General features: G+C 43.8%; 1 protein-coding gene across 1 annotated transcript in view; it reads left to right on the top strand.

Moving 5' to 3' along the window:
- Positions 1-20,902, top strand: part of LOC115318912 (DNA polymerase epsilon catalytic subunit A) — a 101,025-nt gene that overhangs the window by 28,614 nt on the left and 51,509 nt on the right. Inside the window, exons 15-27 of the mRNA XM_029978640.4 lie at positions 310-412; positions 1,897-2,043; positions 2,944-3,089; positions 6,047-6,195; positions 7,004-7,096; positions 10,559-10,703; positions 11,336-11,493; positions 12,124-12,319; positions 13,859-13,984; positions 14,276-14,364; positions 17,853-17,955; positions 18,214-18,294; positions 18,548-18,670. Of these exons, the coding sequence (XP_029834500.3) occupies positions 310-412; positions 1,897-2,043; positions 2,944-3,089; positions 6,047-6,195; positions 7,004-7,096; positions 10,559-10,703; positions 11,336-11,493; positions 12,124-12,319; positions 13,859-13,984; positions 14,276-14,364; positions 17,853-17,955; positions 18,214-18,294; positions 18,548-18,670 (1,659 nt within the window). The remainder of the gene's footprint in view (positions 1-309; positions 413-1,896; positions 2,044-2,943; positions 3,090-6,046; positions 6,196-7,003; positions 7,097-10,558; positions 10,704-11,335; positions 11,494-12,123; positions 12,320-13,858; positions 13,985-14,275; positions 14,365-17,852; positions 17,956-18,213; positions 18,295-18,547; positions 18,671-20,902) is intronic.

A 20,902-nucleotide genomic window follows, 5' to 3' on the forward strand; every position in this document is an offset into this window, starting at 1 on the left:
TAGAAAAGGGTCGCATGCAAGCGGGTGTGCAGTGAAGGAATGAGTTAAAAGAGACCTCAATCCAGCTTGTGTTAACAGCCAGCGGTACATAACCTTGACAATTTCGACCTTGTTCGTGGAGGCATTTTCAAGGTTGCAGGACGACAGTTCTTTTCTTTTAGTGAATGCACCTTTCAACTGCTTTCACCAGGTTTTGTGCAGGCAATGAATAGTATGCCGTAATGGCTGAGTAAAAACTTTGTGCCCATTTTGTTATACCCCAGTTTTGACTGATTGTGGCATCTCACAAACGCCGTAACTTTGCTGCAGCCTTCGGCCATGGTGGATGAGGCAGACTGCGCAGCCTGTGACTTCAACAAGCCTGGCGCAACCTGTCGGCGTTCCATGCCTTGGACCTGGAGGGGAGAATACAGTTAGCTTGCCTTCTCCTCTGATATTTTTCTCTCTTATTGTCTCTCGTTAGCTCTTGCAGAATTTATCAAAAGCTCCTTGCTCACGATGATTAGGCAGAATTACCCACCGGTGAAGATGACTTGTGCATTAGTGTTGCTTGCTGAACCTCTTTGTTAGCTTAGTAATGCTCTGTACAATACGGGAATCTGCAAATATCTTTAATTTGCTTCTCTTTTTGTCCGCGTGGCTAACCTCTCAAACCTACCGTAGTATCTTGAGAGATGCCCCGCCCCCGAAAGATAACCCACACCTATTTTTTTGCACAATTTGCTATTTTTTCAGAAAGACCGAAAGATAGCTCGCTTGCACAGTAATTGCAGAGCCCTCGCCAATTGTAACCTTGGCAGAAATGGTGTTGCTTAACCACTTTGATTATTTTGACGTCCGAAAGCGGACTAGCGACCTCGACGTGCTTGTCAACACTGACATCTACTTTGACGACGCACTCTCTTCGACTTCTTGCAGCACCCTAACTTTGGTAGCGAGGTTCAATGCACGGTACTTACTCCAATGAGCCATTGTGATAGTACCAAAGCAGCGCGACGGAGCGATTGTTGGGCTGTGCGAAAGTACGTACGAACGAGCCAACGCACTTTCGGATCTTAGTTGTCAAAACTCCCGCTCCCGTCGTCCCGCGGTTCCGCCGAACGCAGCCCAACCTTCTCGCCACCTATCTCCCTCTCTCCTCTCGAGGGGAGAGCGCAGAGTGGGAGAGCAGAGCCCAAAGCAAATAAGCAAACAGCCGCGCGCGCAAGGCTGTTTGTTTGCTTCCTCGCCGCCGAGCAACACCTCCTTGCGCCGAGCTGCAGCGTGCCGTGGCGCCGTCGCACATTGCATCAGATTGCATCATCCCTAGTGCGGCGACGTCAGTGACGCGGCCACGGGTTGCGGCGTTGCGTATTTGTGCTTGGCGCTTGGCATTTGTTTTTTTCGTTCCCGGGGTCTCCGGACTTTAGGCGCAGACAAAAAATCCTTCGAATTAACCAGCTCCCTACATTTAGCCTTTGAATTACCGCGTGTTTTTCCCCATAGCATTGTACATATGATTGCCGGGACCAGGCCCATGCTTTGAACTAACCGAAAATTTGAATTATGCGACTGAATTACCGAGATTCGACTGTATCAAAAACCTTTGAGAGCCGTGCACATTGTTTTAGAACTGTTAACCTTAAAATAATATGCTCAGTCTGAGTATGCTCTGTCAGATATTGAACTGCATTTAACGAAAGCCGTTTTTCGTACGCCCGAGTGCTGTAACAAGTCTGTACCAGTCTAGTTTTACAATATTCCAAATGACAGTGAGCAATCCCTTGCAACTCAACTTTGACCGTGTGACTTGACACGGCATGCCACATCGGGCTGTGCTAATCCCAGGTAGACGCCAGTGTTAACGAAAAATGTCAGATCACTCAAGATCTTACTGATCTTACTGCGCACGAGCAGTGCCGGCAAGTCGGGCAGAGTTCCAGCGAATCCAGCAGCAGCTGGAGATGGAGCGGTTTCCGCCGGCCCAGCCGGGTCTTCCGCAGAGGGCCTTCCATGAGCTGCCCCGTGAGGAGAGGGCTGCCATGGAGAAGAAGCGCTTAGCAGGTTAGTGGCTGACCCTAAGGGTCTGAAACATAGACCACAGTCTCTTTTAGGTTGCCCGCTAAAACCCCATGCAACCGGGTGTGAACTACTTATAGCCTAAGCACCTATCGCTTGTTGAGGTTTCCCATAGAAAACTTTAAAAATAGGTTTCTGCACATTGCAAGAGGAAAGAAAGGAGAAGAATGTTCCCATCTCTTTGCTGAATTGTTGACACCTCGTCTGGGAATAGACAGCAGACTTGGCATACAAGTCTTAATGCTGAGGAAGTTTGTTCAATTGTCTCTGTAACTGGTGTTGGTGTTATTAGGATTTGTTAGCATTGAAAATAGCTTTACACAATATTTATATATGGACTTGCAGTTTTGAGGGCCACAAAGGCCAGTAATGTTCATTCCATTATTGCTACATCTTTTTTTTTTTTTTTAATTTAAAAAGGCTTTGCTAGCTGATAGAGATTTACTCTAACAAAAAGCTATTTTCAGCTACCTAAGCATACAGACTGCATGACTTTGTGCTGATTAAGATAGAAGTGAACTACGCTTTTCTGTAGCAAACCAGGCCAAGCCGATTAACAGGAATGTTTCCGTTTCTTTTATTTACATCTCTGTTGATATAGCAGGTGGCTTAAACACTATAAATTGTCACCCAGAAAAAAAAACAAAAAAAGAAAACGGGAAAAATTTGAACGTTATCTGCAGTGATGAGCCAAGCCCCTTGTCTCCCCCCCCCCCTTTTTTCTCCATTGAATGCGTACCACAGAAATCTTGACATTGACATTACTAATATTGTTTGACTCTTCATAACATGAGCAATGCCCCTTAGGAAATGTAGTGCATAGAAATGATCTTAGATGGAATCTAAGTACTAGTAGATACTGATTTTTATTTTTTCTGCTATCAGACTACTGCAGGAAGGCTTACAAGAAGGTTCACATCACCCGGACAGAAGTTCGGGAGACCACAATCTGCCAGAAAGAAAACTCCTTCTATGTGGACACCGTCCGTAACTTCAGAGACCGTCGCTACGATTTCAAGGCTCTACTCAAGGTTCTTAGATCTTTGTGTTTGGAGCTATTGGTATTTTGACATAGAGCAGTAGCGAAGTGTGTTTTATTTATCGAGGCAGACATTCATTTATTTCCACAGTTCAAGATGTTAGATGCAGGCATGGTGTTTCCAAACTTGAAATGTTTCTCAGATAATACTAATCACATAAAATTTATGAGAAAAAAAATTCTAGACTATAATGCATTTCTCATCAGCCATGAAAGACTAACTGGTGATTTTTACACTGAAGCTGTATACGACTCACAGGTCGGATTTCTGAAATTTTTTCGTGCCGTCGTCTTTACAGAAAGCAATCCTTCAGCGATTGAAGTGAAAAGTGCATATCACGTATACAACATAGAGCACAGCATTCATTCCAATAAAGAACAAGCACTAAACAAGCATCCAAACCACATAATTGATGATAAGGCGCTTCTTATAACAATGCGAAGTATGTAGCGCTCACCGCATACGTTTCCAAGTAAAGATTACTGTTGCGCAAGCTGCAGTGGTGACAGCATCTTGAGACGTAGGGAGTGACGTCACTAGCCTTTGATCTATAAAAAGTTTTGGTACAGTGCATTTACTTTTAATGTGAAAGCATTAACTGTCCCATGGAGTGAGCCGACGTCATCATTTGAAGCCGCGCCAAACGGCACCTTAAATCCTTTCTCCAAGTGAAGCCATCTCCCAGCTATGAAACCACGCGAAAAGCCTAGCCCCAAATGGCACCTAGTTTCCCCGATCCCAAAGGAGCGGAGTAAAGCTGATGGATTTTGGCTTGGGTCCCATTGGCTGGCACGCGTCGATGAGGCTCCCATTGGCCGCTGCGCGTCAGTTTCAATGACCGCCACCCCATGGCGCTGTGTGTCTGTCAGCGCATGAAACGTCCAAGGTCAGAACGGCGAGGAGAGGGCGCACTCTGCCGTCGACCCAAATACGCTGGAGACGAAAAAGGGAGTGGAAGAATGTCGTGTATGCTTTCACATTCACAACTCATAAGAATGAGTTGTTATAGACCCTTTTGCTGTTTACAAACATAAACTGCCTCCTGCGTCCCAAGCGACTTTTGGTCGCACCCTCTTTGCAAGCCTGGCGAGCTTGCTTATATCACCAGTGCTAGAAAGCATAAATGCTACACATACATTAAAGTTGGAGATTTAACGAGGGCCCTCCGCTGGACAATTTAACATCTTGGAGGAGGCAAGTTGGTTTACAAGAGTATTCAAAAATTTTAAACAGATCCCGCCCTTCTTTATATTTTTGGCGTTCACTTGGAGAATTGGTGGTTAAACATTTCATCGACATTTCAAGCAGTGGTGTTAGGGTGGGCTTTGTTCAATCTTTTTATGAACCGGAAGTTCTCTGGGACAACAAAGGCTGGAGCACCGCCTGGTGGCATTTGCATGAAAAGGGTGTATAGTGCTGTGGGCAATCGTTGCAGGTGATACCACAGCTTCACTGGCCAATTACTTTCACAACATGGATTGCAACCCCAACTTTTTTTGTGTGGGCATCAAAATTGGAGTACTACCTACTTGCCAACAACAGCACATTTTTAGGCTTAATATTTCACTAATCTGCAAATACTGATTTTCTCGCATAGTGAACACACTTTTTCCCGAAAAATTGACACATATATATTTGCGGGGGGGGGGGGGGGGGGGGGGGGGGGGGGGGGAGGGGGAAGGGTGGGGGGCAAGACGCGGGGCGGGCGAGCGGGCGGGCGGGGGTGGGGCATGGGGGGCGTTCATTACACGGGGTAAAATTTTTGACACGACAAGGTACTGTGGCACGTCTCCAGTGACGGAGGCGCACCCACGGCTGGTCCAGGGGCGCACCACAATAACCATGCTTTATAAATTGCAAACCTTTTTAGGGTGCTTTCGGGGTGCCTTTAGCCGAAGGAAAAGCGCCCTACGAAGCTCACTCAGCATGAAAAACGAAAAGCAACACGCCCATTCTTAGATGATATATATTGCTAGTACCCGGCGGGCACATTCAGGTATAATCGGCGACTACGCATATAAGAACTCCTACGAAGTCCAACCCCTGAACTCCGAAGCCCGCTAGCACGGATCAAGTTTCGTTCACGGAGAGGCTGCCAGACACTCTCAGCCTACAGTAGAACATGCACCTCGCTGTGCCGTTCTGTTGCAGATTAAACAAACGCATTTACCCGGAGTATGTGAAATTAGGCCTAACCACTTTCACGATTTCACTGTCCGAAAGCGGACCACAGACGACGGCTTGTTTGTTGACATCAATGCATCCGATGGGCGAAGAATGTCCGGGGCTCGGCAATTCCTCCACCCAAGCTTCGTCAAGCGTGCGCGACACTCGGTTTCACGGTTGATCATTTCTGTAACTACTGCAACTACGCACTTGCGGCCATCACGAGAGCAGCCTGGCTTGGGTTGACTTGGCTTGACTTTGCCTGATTGCTTGGCGGCAAAAGAAAACTGGCTTGGTGGCTTGCTAAATTAAACGCAATTTGAGATTCGCGGATCCGAAAATTAAAGGTGCGTTGATTACGGGAGGGAAAAAAAAAGTCAAAATATTGATGCCCATTGTGGGGGGTGCATTTATTATGCAAGAAAATATGGTAGATTGGGGGGGGGGGTACTAGAGGAAGATACTGGTTTAGGGTAAGATACTGGATAAGCGCCTACTCAGAATCACAAGATAATTCTGACAACATTTAAGGGCGCGCGCACTTGCTTGAACAAAATGTATGTGTAGCATTTTGTATGTGCTGTAACCAATTCCTAAGCTGACAAGGAAAAAAAAAAAGAAAAGAGTACAGTTATTTTCACCAGCGACCAGCGTGGTTACATGAGAAATCTTGATTTTATTTCCAAGTGTTCTGCCAGCCGAGCGTTTCAAGCGGCGTTCGATCCTCTATGAAAGTGTTGCTCTGAGGCCACCATTTAGGAGTGGTAAACGTCCCCTTCTAGGTGGCAAAGAGAAATGTAGCCGAGGCCTTGGAGAAAGGAGATGCTGCAGAGATCAAGGCAGCCAAGAACTTGGAGGTCCTGTATGACTCCCTTCAGCTGGCCCACAAGTGCATCCTCAACTCTTTCTATGGCTACGTCATGAGAAAAGGGTATGGAGCTTCTGCTGAAATCTCTTTACCACTAACTTACAAGAAGTTCACACAATCTCATTTCATAAAGATGGGTTATTACTGCTTTTATTACAGACTCCCTCTAAGCTGGAGTCCTTCTAAGGGCAGCTTTGTTTGATATACGTTATTGAAAACTGCTAATGAGCTAGCTTTCTTATGCTGGATATTGTATATTTTCTGGTGGAAATACTATGAGGCAGTGCATGAAGCTTGCACTCGCCAGCATAGTGTAGTCTCATTTGTTTGAAGTATGGTTTATTTTTTAATATAGTTTATTGTACTATTGCCTTTTTTTACTGCTATTTAGATTTATTTATTTATTGTTATTGTTTTAGTCCTTGTGCCTTAGAATCTCTAGTACAGTTTGATTTTATTTAATGTTATTCAGATCACATAAAAATATACTAAGTGAAATGAAACTGCGTAATAGAAAAGAACCATGGTCAACACAACAAATTTATAGAATTGAAAGATACTTCACTTCATGCAAAGAAAGATGGGTTTAACAAACAGGTTTACTCCCTATTTGAGCAGTAACAGATTCTAATGTTATAACACCAGCGGTGATGGTAAAATATCCGTGACAATAATTTTGTCATAAATTGGTCAAATAGTTGGATCTCATAGTCCAGAAAAATAGGAGTAGGAAGCACAAGGAGCTGATATCTTAGACACGCGCTGTTACAAAAAATCCCGCGAGGGAATGTCTGTGTCTACTTTGCGTTTTTAATGTTTCCATTCATGTTACTCCAGCGACACATGACTTGCATGCTTTCTATTCTACCAGAGCCAGATGGTACAGCATGGAGATGGCAGGCATTGTGTGTCACACAGGGGCCGGCATCATTACTCATGCCAGGGAACTTGTGGAGCAAGTTGGGTGAGCATGCCATGTGGCTCGTTCTCTGCCACTGATTTTAAACAGGTGCTAATGAAGGGTCATTTCTTATCTATGTAGTGGCAGCACTTTTTTTTGATATGTCGGTTGATAAGTGGAAATATTTAAACTTTATAATCTTCAACAGTGCAAGGATATCTTTGCTGCATGCTATTTATTTTTAATTTCATGGAAGAGAGGAAGCTGCAACCAAAGCAGAATACTTTATTGTCAAAAACACTAATTGTTTGACGAAAATAATCCCTGGAGAAGGGGAACAAGAGGGACAAAGGACAAACATAAATCTCCAAACACAGCTAGGTGACTGGTGAGCGACTGAAAAAATCCGCCTGGTCCGGGTATCGAACCCGGGACCTCTCCATTACAGGTGGAGCGCTCTACCAACTGAGCTAACCAGGGGTTAGACGTCAGTAGAGCAAACGGGTTTTACCAGCCACCACCAGTCTGACACCAACAAGGGTGAAGCTTGCACATTTTTACGGTTATAATTATAATGCAATTAAATGCAAAATAATCCCTTCTCCAGGGATTATTTTCGTCACTCTTGTCCAGCTCGCTTGCACCTTTGCAAATAATTGCATTATAACTATAAACTAATTGTTTGCCTGTCGTGTTATTTATAAGACTGCCTCTGAGTTTCTGAAGAGTATAAAGAAACATTTGGGGGAGGAAGTTGGGAAGCATGTTGGTAGTCTTCACACTACCATTAAAAAGTTTTGATATCATATCTTGTTTGTCAGTAAAAGCAAGGAAATATAAAACTAGAAGACCTTTTTTTTTACCATATATTTCTTGACATTTCAACAAATCTTTCTCAAAGGCAACTCTGCAAAAGTATGGTTGTTGGCAAAGTCCAGCCATAACTTTTCTTGTAAATACATTATGGAGATTTCACCGACAGTTTCAATTACTGTATTTTCCGGTGTATAAGTTACGTTTTTTTTTTTCGAACATCTTTCTTGGTACGTCTTGTACAACAATGCGACTTATATGCATTTTTTTTTATTCACGGTGCGACACTTTTTTTTTTTTATGTGCCGCGCGCCATCTTTTGTAAAGCACTGTAACTACGTAGCCATAGGTGGTGTTGCCCCTTTCAGGAGGCACTGCTGTTGCCACACTTTTCGACACTTTTCATAGCTGACTCTGAAACCGAGAAATTTAACGGTTTCCCCAAAGAGGCTCAATCTGGATATTCAAGACAGTGACAATAAAGCTTTTACAACATGTGACCGAGGTCGCCTAATTCCACCGTGGTTCCTTGTTCTTTTGCTTCAAGGGAAGCTACGGAGCTTCTTGCAGAAAATGAGTTAGAAATGAATTCTAGTGTATTTTTACCCCGTGAACCCGAATACCCAAACCATTTGCTGCGTAAGTATTGTTAAACGCGAGAAAAACGCGAAAGACAGTCGCTGTATGTGACGTCATCGACGGATCTTTTGGCTGCCCAAGGCTAGGGAGGCGGGGCTTTAGTCCTATTTTGAAATTGCTCGTACTGTCGAGACCGGTTATAACGAAGTCAACGGGAATCGGAAATCACTTCGCTATATCCGCTATTTCGTTATAACCAACTTCTGTTATAATGAAGTGCAGAAGGAAAGGGGAAATCGTGATCGCTTCGTCGTAACCGCCATTTCGTTATAGCCGACTTCGTTATAACCGATCTCGACAGTATGGCTCTCCGGCGCGTCTCATTGAAATATAATTTTGATATCTGTTATTCTAAAGGCCAAATGAACGCAATTCAGCGTTTTTTCTCAAATGTAGAAGTGCCCCATTTTCCCTTTCAGTCCAGTAACACTGAAAGGTAAATGGGCTGGTGTACACACATTGCAGGGCATTTTTTCGTGTCTTTCTTAGTTTCCGTTTGATGAACAGTTTTTATCTGCCATGCTCCAGCTGTGCTGCTACATGTAAAAGAAAGGATTGGGGCTGGCTGATCATTTAGCGGCACTGAAAGAAGTGTGTCAAGATTTATTTATTTATTTTATTTTTTTATTTATTTCAATACCCTCAGGGCCCATAGGGCATTACAGAGGGGATGGGGCACATAAGAATTCACTCATAAAAAAATACAAACGTGAAACGCAGTGATTAAAACACAATCGATTCGACAAAATATTAACAAAAGTGATTAGTAAGCGCTTCTTTAAATAAATCAAGTGGTGGGATAGCTGCTAAAGATGCTTGAAGGTGGTTCCACTCAGAAGACGTTCTTGGTATGAAGGAGTCATTGTATGCTGATGTCTCACAGTGAGGAATGCCGACCTTGAAACGATGATCAATGCGTGAAGAGATATATGCGGGGTTAAGGAATAACTTATCTTTTAGTGAAGCGTTGAAGTGATAAATTTTGTAGAAAAGGCATAGCCGAGATATTTTTCGCCGTAAAGAAAGAAGAGGCAGGGACAATGAGGTTTTCATAGATGATACACTAGCGGTGTGATGATAGTTAGAATAGATAAAACATACTCCACGATTTTAAACAGCTTCAACGTTGGTCACAAGCGTTGTGTGACCGGGGTCCCAGATTGATGAGGCATACTCTAATTTTGAACCAACTAGAGTTTTATACAGAAGCAATTTTAATGATATTGGAGCTAAAGAGAAGTTTCTTTTCAGATATCCAAGCATAGAGTTAGCGTTAGCGATAATATGATCAGTATGTAATTTCCATGAAACGTTAGAAGTAATGTGAACACCAAGATATTTGTAAGACGTCACAGATTCCAGTAGGTTGTTAGAAATATCTGCCGGCGCTTTAATGCTTGCGTCGTCTTCGTGGCTTGGCCTAGGCTAGGCCTAGTGATCCAAAGCTTGGTTCAGGACTGTCTGGCATTTTAAACTTTCGTTCGCTCGGCATGTGTATGCTCGAATAAAGCCGACTGCCTTCTCATTTTGCACGTTTTAAGTGCTTTTGCTGCGGAACAGTGGATTGCCCTCGCCAGACAGTGTCGTGCTTTGGGCATTTCTCGCAAGTCAAAGTGTCAAAATTGTGCATCAAACGAAACGTGTGAACTAGCAGATTGTGCAAAACTCCAATTTTGTGATACCAATTCGCATAAAACGAAAAAATTCATCATGTGAACCGTGCAAAGAGGTGCAACTTATATACCGACTTTTCCCTGAAAACAGCTCTATATATACAGAAGTGAGACTTATACTAGGGTGTGACTTATAGTCTGGAAAATATGGTACTGTAAATGTTTCCGTGTTAAATTTATCCAGAAAATGCAGTCAGGTGATGGATGCGGAGGCACGCATTGCTGGACTAAAGTAAGGGATAAAGTAAAGCTGGACTAAGCTAAATGATAAAGAAACATACTCGTTCTGTTTTCAATCTATAGGTGAATTCATGTTTTACATTTCGGATCTGAAGTTGCAGCATTTGGTCGAAGAATTAAGTTGATTGTGTTGTGCCATACTGGTTTGAACATTATGCAGGCGCCCATTGGAGTTGGACACAGACGGCATCTGGTGTGTGCTGCCAGCATCGTTCCCGGAGAACTTTGTGATCCGCACCAGTAATGCCAAGAAGCCCAAGCTCACCATTTCCTATCCTGGAGCTGTGCTCAACATCATGGTTCAGGTGTGCACATTGTCCTCACTTGCTGCCTTATCATAACTAACTATAATTGAGGTTCATGTTGGTAATGGAAGAGGATCTAGCCACTGAAACTGAACTTTTAAGCTGAAGAATGTTCAAATTCTTTTTTTTTTCTGTCTTTTTTTTTTTTCTTCTGCTAATTGATGTTTTTGTTTGTTTGATAAAAAAACAAAAATGTCACTTAGGAAGAGAGCGAGTCTCTTCCCAAAGCCTACTTTATCACTTGGAATACCTGTATTTTTTTATGGTCTATATTTATGTACAGGACATGACCCAATAGCAAGGTTAGGGGAACGGGAAGGCAAGTACCCCTCCTAAATAATAGAAATCTCGGCGTAATTTGGGATATGAAGATGCCTCTGGGGACATTCTTGATGACTTTGTTATATCGAGATTTAACTAGGTTTAACTATAATGGCTGTGAAAACGAGAGCTGCTTCGACGGTGTGTGCATATGGCTCTCTTAAATTCCCAAAAATATCTAGGTTTGCGTTTGGAGGCTTTTTGACATTTCTCGCCAAGACACTGCTTCACTAGTGTGGCATTGCAAATTTCGCTTGGTGTAGATTGTGCCTTGAGTTGAGTCTCAAGCTGTTTTATGAAACACATTGCAGGAGGTCAACACAAATGATCAATACCACGAGCTGGTGAACCCAGAGACCCTAGAGTACGTTCAGCGGTCGGAGAACTCCATCTTCTTCGAAGTGGACGGCCCCTACCTGGCCATGATTCTTCCAGCGTCCAAAGAGGAAGGAAAAAAGCTAAAGAAAAGGTGCCCATTACTGTATATTTTGGGGGTTTTCGTCACCTTATAACATTTCTTGCCAAAACATGTCACCTTGTCTTTTGAAATATTGGTGTGTAGTCTTGGAAATGTCCGACAAGCATGTTTCCACTTGTATGGAGGTGCTCTGGGTCCCCCGATTGCTTTGGTGTATTACAAGAAAGGAAAGCTGCAGGGCTACTAGGTACATAAGTGGAACAGTCTTCATTTTTTCAAGTGCCCTTATAAACACTGCTGGCCATCCTTTCAGAAACTTTCTGGAGATTCAGCACAGCCTGTTCGATTGTGTTTAAACAATTTTTTCTTGTAATTGAGAGATAATAGCACTGAATTAATTTGATGCCAACATATGCACAGCATCGCCTATTCTTCGATATAACATTGCAACAGTACTCAAGATTTTAGCATGTACCCCTATATTATGTTTGTTTTTCTGTTTTTTTTTTTTCACCCTTAATTAATGTTTGGTTCTGAACCAATAACCATTAAGCAAATGATTGTAGGACCCCCACTCTCAAGGACCTCACTTTTTATTGCAAATTTGTTTTGCGGAGTAACATAAAAACGATTACCAATGCTGACTTAGATGTAAAGAATGATCTGTTTTTTTAAAATCAGGTACGCCGTGTTCAACTTTGACGGCTCCCTGGCCGAATTGAAGGGCTTTGAGGTGAAACGCCGTGGAGAGCTGCAGCTCATCAAGATCTTCCAGTCGTCTGTGTTTGAGGCCTTCCTCAAGGGCAAGACTCTGGAGGAGTGCTACACTGCCGTGGCCAAGGTTGCCAACTACTGGCTTGACGTGCTCTACAGCAAGGTTAGCTTGTGTCTTGCGTTACAGCAAACGGCCTTTTTGTATGTTAGCAGGCACTCTACCAACGGAGAAAGTCTGTGGTTGTCCCATAATTGCCAGGAATTTGTTTCACAGAAGTAACACAGGTCGGACAAGTGCACGAAATTGTAATTTCAAGATTGAACCACAACAATAATACCTTAAAGTGTCCTTAAAAAAAAAAAAAAGTTTTTTAAACAGTCTGGGTGAAACACACATGTCAAAAAAATTCATTTTAAGCAAAAAAAAAATAAAAATAAAAAACTTTTAGAAGAACGTTGACGGCGTGAGATTTATTTTAAATTCTGCACGCAAAGTCCATGATGTCACAGAATGGTCATACACTCTTTCCACCTCAACATAATCGCCAAGCTGATCCACTTCTCCTCCACGTGTCCGAAATGACGAGAGAAAAAACAAGTGGAAAGGAGGTGACTACCAACTAAATTGCGTCTCATGCCGTCAATATTGCTCTAAAAAAATTAGTTTCTTTCGCGTAAAATTAATTCTTTGACACACGTGTCCCAACCAGACTGTTTAAAAAAAAAACATTTTTTGTCTTTTCAGGGGCCCTTTAAAGTCTGGTGCAGGCATGCTAATTAATTTTATGGTCAGAAACCAGGGGAGTTAGGTTTCCAACAAACTTATCTCCCTTTTTCACTCTTTCTTTGAGTGTTTGGTGTACATTGTGTCATGAATAAAATCTCATATGTATTAGCAACACAAAAGGCGTGGCAGGGAATACCGTAATACTCCCAAATGAATGCCCATCTCTCAGTCTGTTTATAGACAAGGTATTAATTTATCATACATGCACCTAGACATTGCCCAACCATCAATACTTATAAATGCAAACTGCCCAAGTCCATAATGCTGCCTGGAGACAAAATTTGCAGCTGTAGTTTGATTTCTTGATCAGACCGTCACATGCAGAATTGCTGCCTCTTTTCGCGGTGTGGCCAAATCATTCTCTTTTACTTCTTTTTTCTTGCGACGACACACAGAGAATGCACAGATGCACAGACTGGTGCTTGGGAGCGTCATCTGGGCTGACTCGAGGGTTGTTCACATGCGATGCGTGCAAAGACACATAGTTTGGGTCGGCACGGATATTTGGCAGGCGACCAAGTGTGCTTAAAATCCGAATCATTCCCCTGCATGCGTCTTTTGCCCGTTGCCCTACGCACCGTGGCAGGTGTTAAACCAGCACATTCAAGGTAGTTAGGTACTTCTAATTTCAGTCCATTAGGTACTAAAAAGCCACCATACCGGGCAGCCTACAAGACAGTCAAGTAAGCTCTCTGTCAGAAGACAACAGAGTTGGTTTGGAAGAGGCAATTCAGTAGGTCAACTACCCGGCTCCTTAGGAACGTACGACGACTTCCGTAGCCATGCCGAAGGCAGCACCACCAGAATTACGGGGTTGTTTGGTTCTTGATGTTTCACTATTGTTGCTGTTGTTTCCTTTTCTTTTTGTCTGTTACCCTACAATTTTAATCTTCTCCATACTTTTTGCTCCACTAGGCTGAGAGTATGCCGGATGAGGAGCTCTTCGAGCTCATTTCTGAAAACCGAAGCATGTCGCGGAAGCTGGAGGACTATGGTGTCCAGAAGTCAACCTCTATCTCGACTGCCAAGAGGCTGGCAGAGGTGAGGGTTTCACTTCCACACTTTGCATTTTCTCTCTTCTTGCCTTTGCTTCTGGCTTTTTTGACTGTGGCTCATTTCAACAGATCTAGTATTGTGCTTCTATTACAACTTTGTTGCAGTAATTGCCAAAGGCTAAATTTCTCCTTCTGTTTTTTTTTTTATGGCTATTTAAAATATGTAGTGTTTTTATGTTTCTGAATACTTTGTCTGTGTCACTTCAAAGCCTCATCTTCCCTGGACTCCAGTGGAGGATGGTATAGTAAAGTAGCTGTTATTTTGTACGCTTTTCAGTTCCTTGGGGACCAGATGGTCAAAGATGCAGGACTTAGCTGTCGCTTCATCATCTCCAAGAAGCCAGAAGGGGCTCCTGTCACAGAAAGGTTGGGCCTTGTAAAGCCTCAGACTACTGTAATGCTTAAAGGGATACTGAACCGAAACTTGGATTTTGCAAAATAAGGTCGCAGAAGCGTTGGACGGGACGCTACGAACTCCAAAACATCACTCATACATCGATATCTCAAATGGATGGCCATACTTTCGGAAAAGAAGGGCACGATCAAGCTAGATTTTTGACATTATTGTCCACCGGGAGAATTTGTGAATGAAAGGAAGCGGCCTCGCTTCTCCCTTCCTCACTTCGATTCACTAGCTCGACGGGACGTAGCGAGGAGGAGAGGGAATGGGAGAATCGTGACATGAGTTGTCTCATCGGCCTCGTCGGCCGTGTTCAATCGCCCATTTCTTTCCAAAAAAATATGGCGATCCATTAGAGATATCGCTGTATAAGTGATGTTTCTGGGTTTTGTAGTGTCCCGCCTATCCGTCCAGCCTTGTTTTACGAGCTCGAAATTTCGGTTCAGTGTCCCTTTAATTGGTACGTAACCCAATATCTTGATGTTTTATTTTGGAATGTAACTATTTACAAGTGGAACAGACAATGATATGTAGCTTGTATATTAAACACTGTCCACTTATAACAAACAGAAACATATTTGTGCACAAGTAGTGATCAAGTTTCACTCACTCAAGGCAGAACCGTGAGTGAGGTGGGGGTAGGGGCAATGGTATAACCAGGATTTCAGCATCTACCAAAAGACAAAAGCCACAGGTCCTGGCCATTTGGCGGATTGCAAATTCATTATGCCTAATTGTGTGCCGTTGGTAATGTTTACAGTGCTAAAAAGTATCAGGTGTACCGAGGCTTAAAAATATCTAATAGACATACCAAAACTTGTTTATAAGGTGATACAATTAAACAAAATGGGTCTAGGACTTTCTGGAGTAGGACCTTTCGGTGCACGGACTTTTCGGTGCACAGCCAATCAAAATCACGAGTTTTTTTTAGTTTTCTCTAACGTAATAAGCACTATTTTAGCTAGAAATTAATTTTTTCGCACTTTATAATTTTGGAGACTGGTCATCCATTCAATGGTCACTTACTGATATACGACCTAAGTGACTTTGTTAGGCGCAGTACCATCCTGCGTCAGGATTGGAGACGTTGGACATTATGGCTCGCTTGCCGGTGTATCTTTTCCACTGTACGCACTAGATGCATCACATCGTGTTTGTGCATTGGTTCTATAAAGCCGTTCTCAGTACCTTCTGAAAGGGTATGGGCTTTGTTATTGGTAATCTGTGTAGGAAAGGCTCCAACAGCAAGAGGCTTGAGAATGCTGAAAATTACCTAAGTAAAAGTTAAGAAATTTTGCAGAATTTAGAGATGTCCTTCTTCCTGTGCCCTCTTTCTTCCACGAAGTTTCCCATCTTTTACCACAGTCTTGGGTTATTTTTAACATGATCAATATCCACCAATTTGCCTGCGTACACATCGTTTTTTCATAAAGCTTGAAAAGTTCTTTATGTATGAAATTCAAGACAATTTGGAATACAGTAGACTCTCGGTAACTCGAAGCTCACAGGGACAGCAAAATGCTTCGAATTAAGCAAACTTCGAATTAAAAAAAGCACATATAAAACTGAGTTTATTTTATTCAGTGCTCACTTAGGAGAAGAACTGGTCGATCTTAGATTGTTTTCGCTGACGCATCCGCGCCACCGTCACTCGGCTCTGCAAGTTACGTATGCATCGTAAGGCGTCTTCGGCATTCTTTTCGCCCGAGAAAAAACGTTCTACGACGCCATATGCAGTTTCCGCATCAGCGGCACTCGGCGCGGGAATCGACGGCGGTGAGAGTTCCTCGTCGTCAGAGTCATCGTCACTTCCTTGCACCACCACACCAGGCCTAACCACTTCGATTATTTCGACGTCCGAAAGCGGACCAGAGACCTCGACATGCTTGTCAACATCGACATCTGCTTTGACGACGCACTCTTCGACTTCTTGCAGCACCTTAAGTTTGGTAGCGAGGTCCAGTGCACAATACTTACTCCGTTGAGCCATCGTGATTGTACCAAAGCAACGCGACGGAGCGATTGTTGGGCTGTGAGAAAGCATGTACGAACGAGCCAACACACTTTCGGATCTTCTTCTCTTCGTTGTCAAAACTCCCGCTCGCGTGCCGTTCCGCGGTTCCGCTGACGCAACCCAACCTTCTCGCCACCTACCTCCCTCTCTCCTCTCGAGGGGAGAGCGCAGAGTGGGAGAGCAGAGCCCAAAGCAAGTAAGCAAACAGCCGCGCGCGCAAGGCTGTTTGTTTGCTTCCTCGCCGCCGAGCCGCAGCGCGCCGTGGCGTCGTCACACATTGCATCAGATTGCATCACCCCTAGTGTGGCGACACCAGTGACGCGGCCGTGGGTCCGGCGTTGCGTATTCGCGCTTGGCATTTATTTTTTTCGCTCCCGGGGTTTCCGGACTTCAGGCGCAGACAAAAAATCCTTCAAATTAACCAGCTCCCAACATTTAGCCTTCGAATTACCGCGTGTTTTTCCCCATAGCATTATACATACGATTGCCGGGACCAGGCCCATGCTTCGAACTAACCTAAAATTTGAATTATGCGACTTTGAATTACCGAGAGTCGACTTATCTTCAAATGTGCATCTACCGCGAAATCGTATAGCATTGATTGTTTAGCACACCTGACAGGAGAAATTAAAGTTCTTCCTATCTGTCACACGTTGCAAGGTTTGTAATATAAATCAAGACATAAAACACATTAAAATTATCCGAGTTTGTGGTAAAAGATGGGAAACATGGAAAAAGAAAGGACGTAGGAACAAGGACATCTCAAAGTTCCACAAAGTTTCCGATCTTTTACCATAGTCTCAGGTAATTTTCAACATTCTCGAGCTTCTTGCTGTTGGGGCCTTTCCTACGCCGATTACCAGTAATAAAGCCAATACCTTTACAGAAGACGCCGAGAACGCCTGTATCGACCCGACGTGTAAGCGCAATGTGATACATCTAGTGCTGCGCCTAACATAGTCACTTAGGTCGTATATCAGTGAGTGACCGTAAATGGATGATCAAACCTACAAAATTATAAAGTGCAAAAAAAAAGAATCATTTTTGGCTAAAATAGTGCTTATTACTTTAGAGAAAACAAGAAAAAAAAAAAAAAAAAAAAAACTTGCGATTTTGATTGACCCTACACCGAAATGTCCGTGCACCAAAAAGTCTGTGCACCGAAATGTCCGCACACCGAAAAGTCCCACACCGAAAAGTCCATGCACCGAAGTGTCAGTGCACCGAAAAGACTGCACCGAAACGCCCCACACCGAAACGTCTTACACCGAGAGGTTCCTATCCCAAGCAATATTGTGGAGCTTAGCATGTAAGAGGGTAAACGCTCTCCAGGTTGCACATAAAAATACAGCTATTGTAAACTGAAGCCGACGTTACTTCATGTCGCACACGCAACTGACCAATATAGTAATTTGACATATTGTTCCTGTTATTTTCCAGGGCAATCCCTTTGGCCATATTTCAAGCCGAGCCAAGTGTCAAGAGACACTACCTCAGGCGATGGCTGAAGGCATCTTCCGCGGAAGATTTCAACATCCGCTCGGTACGTTTTTCCCTTGCCACCTTTCGGTGGACATTTTGTTTGGCATCAGTCGACCTCCAAGCACAGGGCAAAACTCGCTTGAAACACTCTTCTGTTTAACATAGATGTTTGCAGGTCATTTGTTGTAGCATTGATATGCACCTACTAGATTACTTCATAGCACGATTGGACCCTGCTTTTTGTTTTAACTGGTTCGGTTAAATTGTGACGCCGTGAAAACTATTTATTGTGTAATTCCTTTATAATTTTTTTTTATAGATCCTTGATTGGGAGTATTACATTGAGCGACTGGGGAGTGCCATTCAGAAAATCATCACCATACCAGCAGCTCTACAGCAGGTAAGCTGCATGTTACAGCTTCTAAGAGCTAGTTACTCCCCTAAAATACTATTTTAGTAGTGTAGTTACAGTGAATGCTTCATTCCTACATTATAGTAAGTTGTAGCTTGTGATAACCTTGTCGTAGCTTTCCTCGATAAGGGAAATCTTTGTCGTATTTGCAAATCAGTTCATCCCCTTTTCAGTATTGCGGACAGCTGTTCTGTTTGTTGTATCGTTCCTGTGTAAAAAAAAAATACTCCTGTCCTCTCAGATACCAAATCCTGTGCCTCGCGTCGCCCATCCACCGTGGCTGCACAAACGCCTGTTGGAAAAGGACGACGTTCTGAAGCAGAAGCGCATTAATGAGCTGTTTAGTGCTGCTCCTAAGCCAAAGGTACTAGTATGCTTTTTCTATGTATGGTCGCTATACTTGAAGACAACTTTTTTTGGCAATGCAGTCAAAGGTACGGACACACGTGCCCTCTCCCCTAATGAGCCCTGATTAAAGCTGAGCGTGCGCTCTGCTCCTCTCCTTGGAAATGCCAAGAAAAGTTGTCCTTGAGTCTATCAGATTTAATTGGGAAAATGGTCAAATTCTTATTGGACACCAATATTTCCTGCAGTGCAGTGGGCGGCAGGGAAAGAAACCTTGCCAAAGGCAAAGAAGGGAAGAAACATATTTAGGGTCATGAAACATGATGTAAGGCACAAAAAAACAATGGACACAAGGAAGAAGACACACACACAGGCGCCACTTACAAATATACTTGAAAAGTGCAGAAAACAAAGAAATACATACGTATTTCGCCACCGTCCTCACGTCCATGCATGTGCTAGGCCGAGGGATACACAACATTTTTCGCCACTCACAAAAAATTCTAAAAAAATCTTACCTCTGCATTATACAGTGCAATAGCGCGAGGACCATCAGCAGTTTTCATCATCTTCTCAATTATTTTCGACTCAAAATTTCTTTTTACAGCAGAGCTGTTAAGGGCTAGTTTCTCCAGTTTCATGTCCGTCACCAAATAAATGTCGACACAAAACCCTGGACAGCTACCGCCATTTATGAGCGACGGCGGCAACCAGACAACCGGCTTTCCGGTTGTCTGGATGCCGCCGTTGCTCATAGATGGCGGCCACCTTTCCAGCCTTTCCACTCTGGTTTTCACCAGAGTGGAGAGCCGTCGTCCTAGATGTCGTCCTAGATGTCGTCCTCGAGGTCGTCCTACAAGTTGTCCTTGAGGTCGTCCTAGAAGTCATCCTTGAGGTCGTCCTAGACGTCGTCCTTGAGGTCGCCCTAGACGTCACTGAGGTCGTCCTAGGCATCGTTTTTCAGGTCGTCCTAGACGTCCCTGCAGTCGTCCTAGAAGTCGTCCTAGACGTCCTCTAGGCGTCCTCCTTGAGGTGGTCCCACCATAGTACAGCTTCTCTGGTCTTCCTTCTTCACCAGAGTGGAAAAGCTAAAAGATTTTTTTTATTTATACAGATGGTTTTTTATTTGTTGCCGTCGTCAGGTGGCGCAATCCATGGACATGCACATTGGCAAAGCACCCAGGAACCTATTTATGTTTCCCTGTGTGTGTGTTGAATGTGCCAAGACTCCAGGAAAAGCTTTTTTCAGAATTGTGGCTCAGTTTCAATCACTTGCACGTTTGCGAAGTCGATTGGATGGTCGTGAACGTCGCAGTGTTCCGCGACGGCGCTGCGCTCACAATGGAACTTGCTAGCGTCGTTCTTATGCTGTGGGATGCGCTCAGAAAAAGTTATTCGTCTTGCCTATGTAAGTAGCGGGGCACTTTGCACATGGGATCTTGTAGACCACTCCCTGTGCTCTTGTTTCTGGGAGGCGATCTTTGGGTTGCGGCATGAATCGTCCCAGTGTGGACACAGACTTGTGGGACATTTGGATTCCTTCTTTCCTTAGCACACCTGCCAGTGCCTCGCTGGTCCCACTTACATAGGGGGCGCTGATGCGCGCGATGGGCCGAAGCTACAAGCGTTCTGATGGCTTTTTGTTTTGGCATGTGCAACCATTGTGACGGGCGATGCGCTCAACAAAGCTGTTGCTGTAGCCATTGTTTTTCAAATCAGCAATGATGGTTTGCTTTTCTTTTCTTCTGTCAGTTTCTGATGAGCAGATATGTAGTCATTGCTCTGTATAGAAGTGTGGAGACCACTGATGCCTTGTGACTCTCTGGTTGGTTCAAGTCAAACTGAAGGTAGTGCCCGGTGTGCGTTGGTTTCCTATACACAGTGAACTTCAGTTCTTCCCCTTTGCTTTTTCACCAGTGCATCTAGAAACGGTAATGTGTATTCCTTTCTACATTCAACGGTGAACTGAATGGCAGGCTCAATGGAATTGAGGTGGGCCAAGAAATGATTGACTTCTGGTTTCCTTAAAATAGAGAAACAGTCATCCACATAATGCAAGAACACTTTGGGCTCGCTGGTGGAAGATCGTAGCGCTCTCTGCTCGATTGTTTCAATGGTAAGATTTGCCGTCGTGACAGATAGAGGCACCCATTGCAGTTCCGCTGACTTTCTTGAAGAGTTCACCCTGAAAACTGAAATATGTGCTGCCGAGACAGAATTCGAGCATGCGACACAGTTCATCCATTTTGAG

Source organism: Ixodes scapularis, unplaced genomic scaffold (assembly GCF_016920785.2).
Source record: "Ixodes scapularis isolate PalLabHiFi unplaced genomic scaffold, ASM1692078v2 PGA_scaffold0__279_contigs__length_252992795, whole genome shotgun sequence".
NCBI classification, from domain to species: domain Eukaryota; kingdom Metazoa; phylum Arthropoda; class Arachnida; order Ixodida; family Ixodidae; genus Ixodes; species Ixodes scapularis.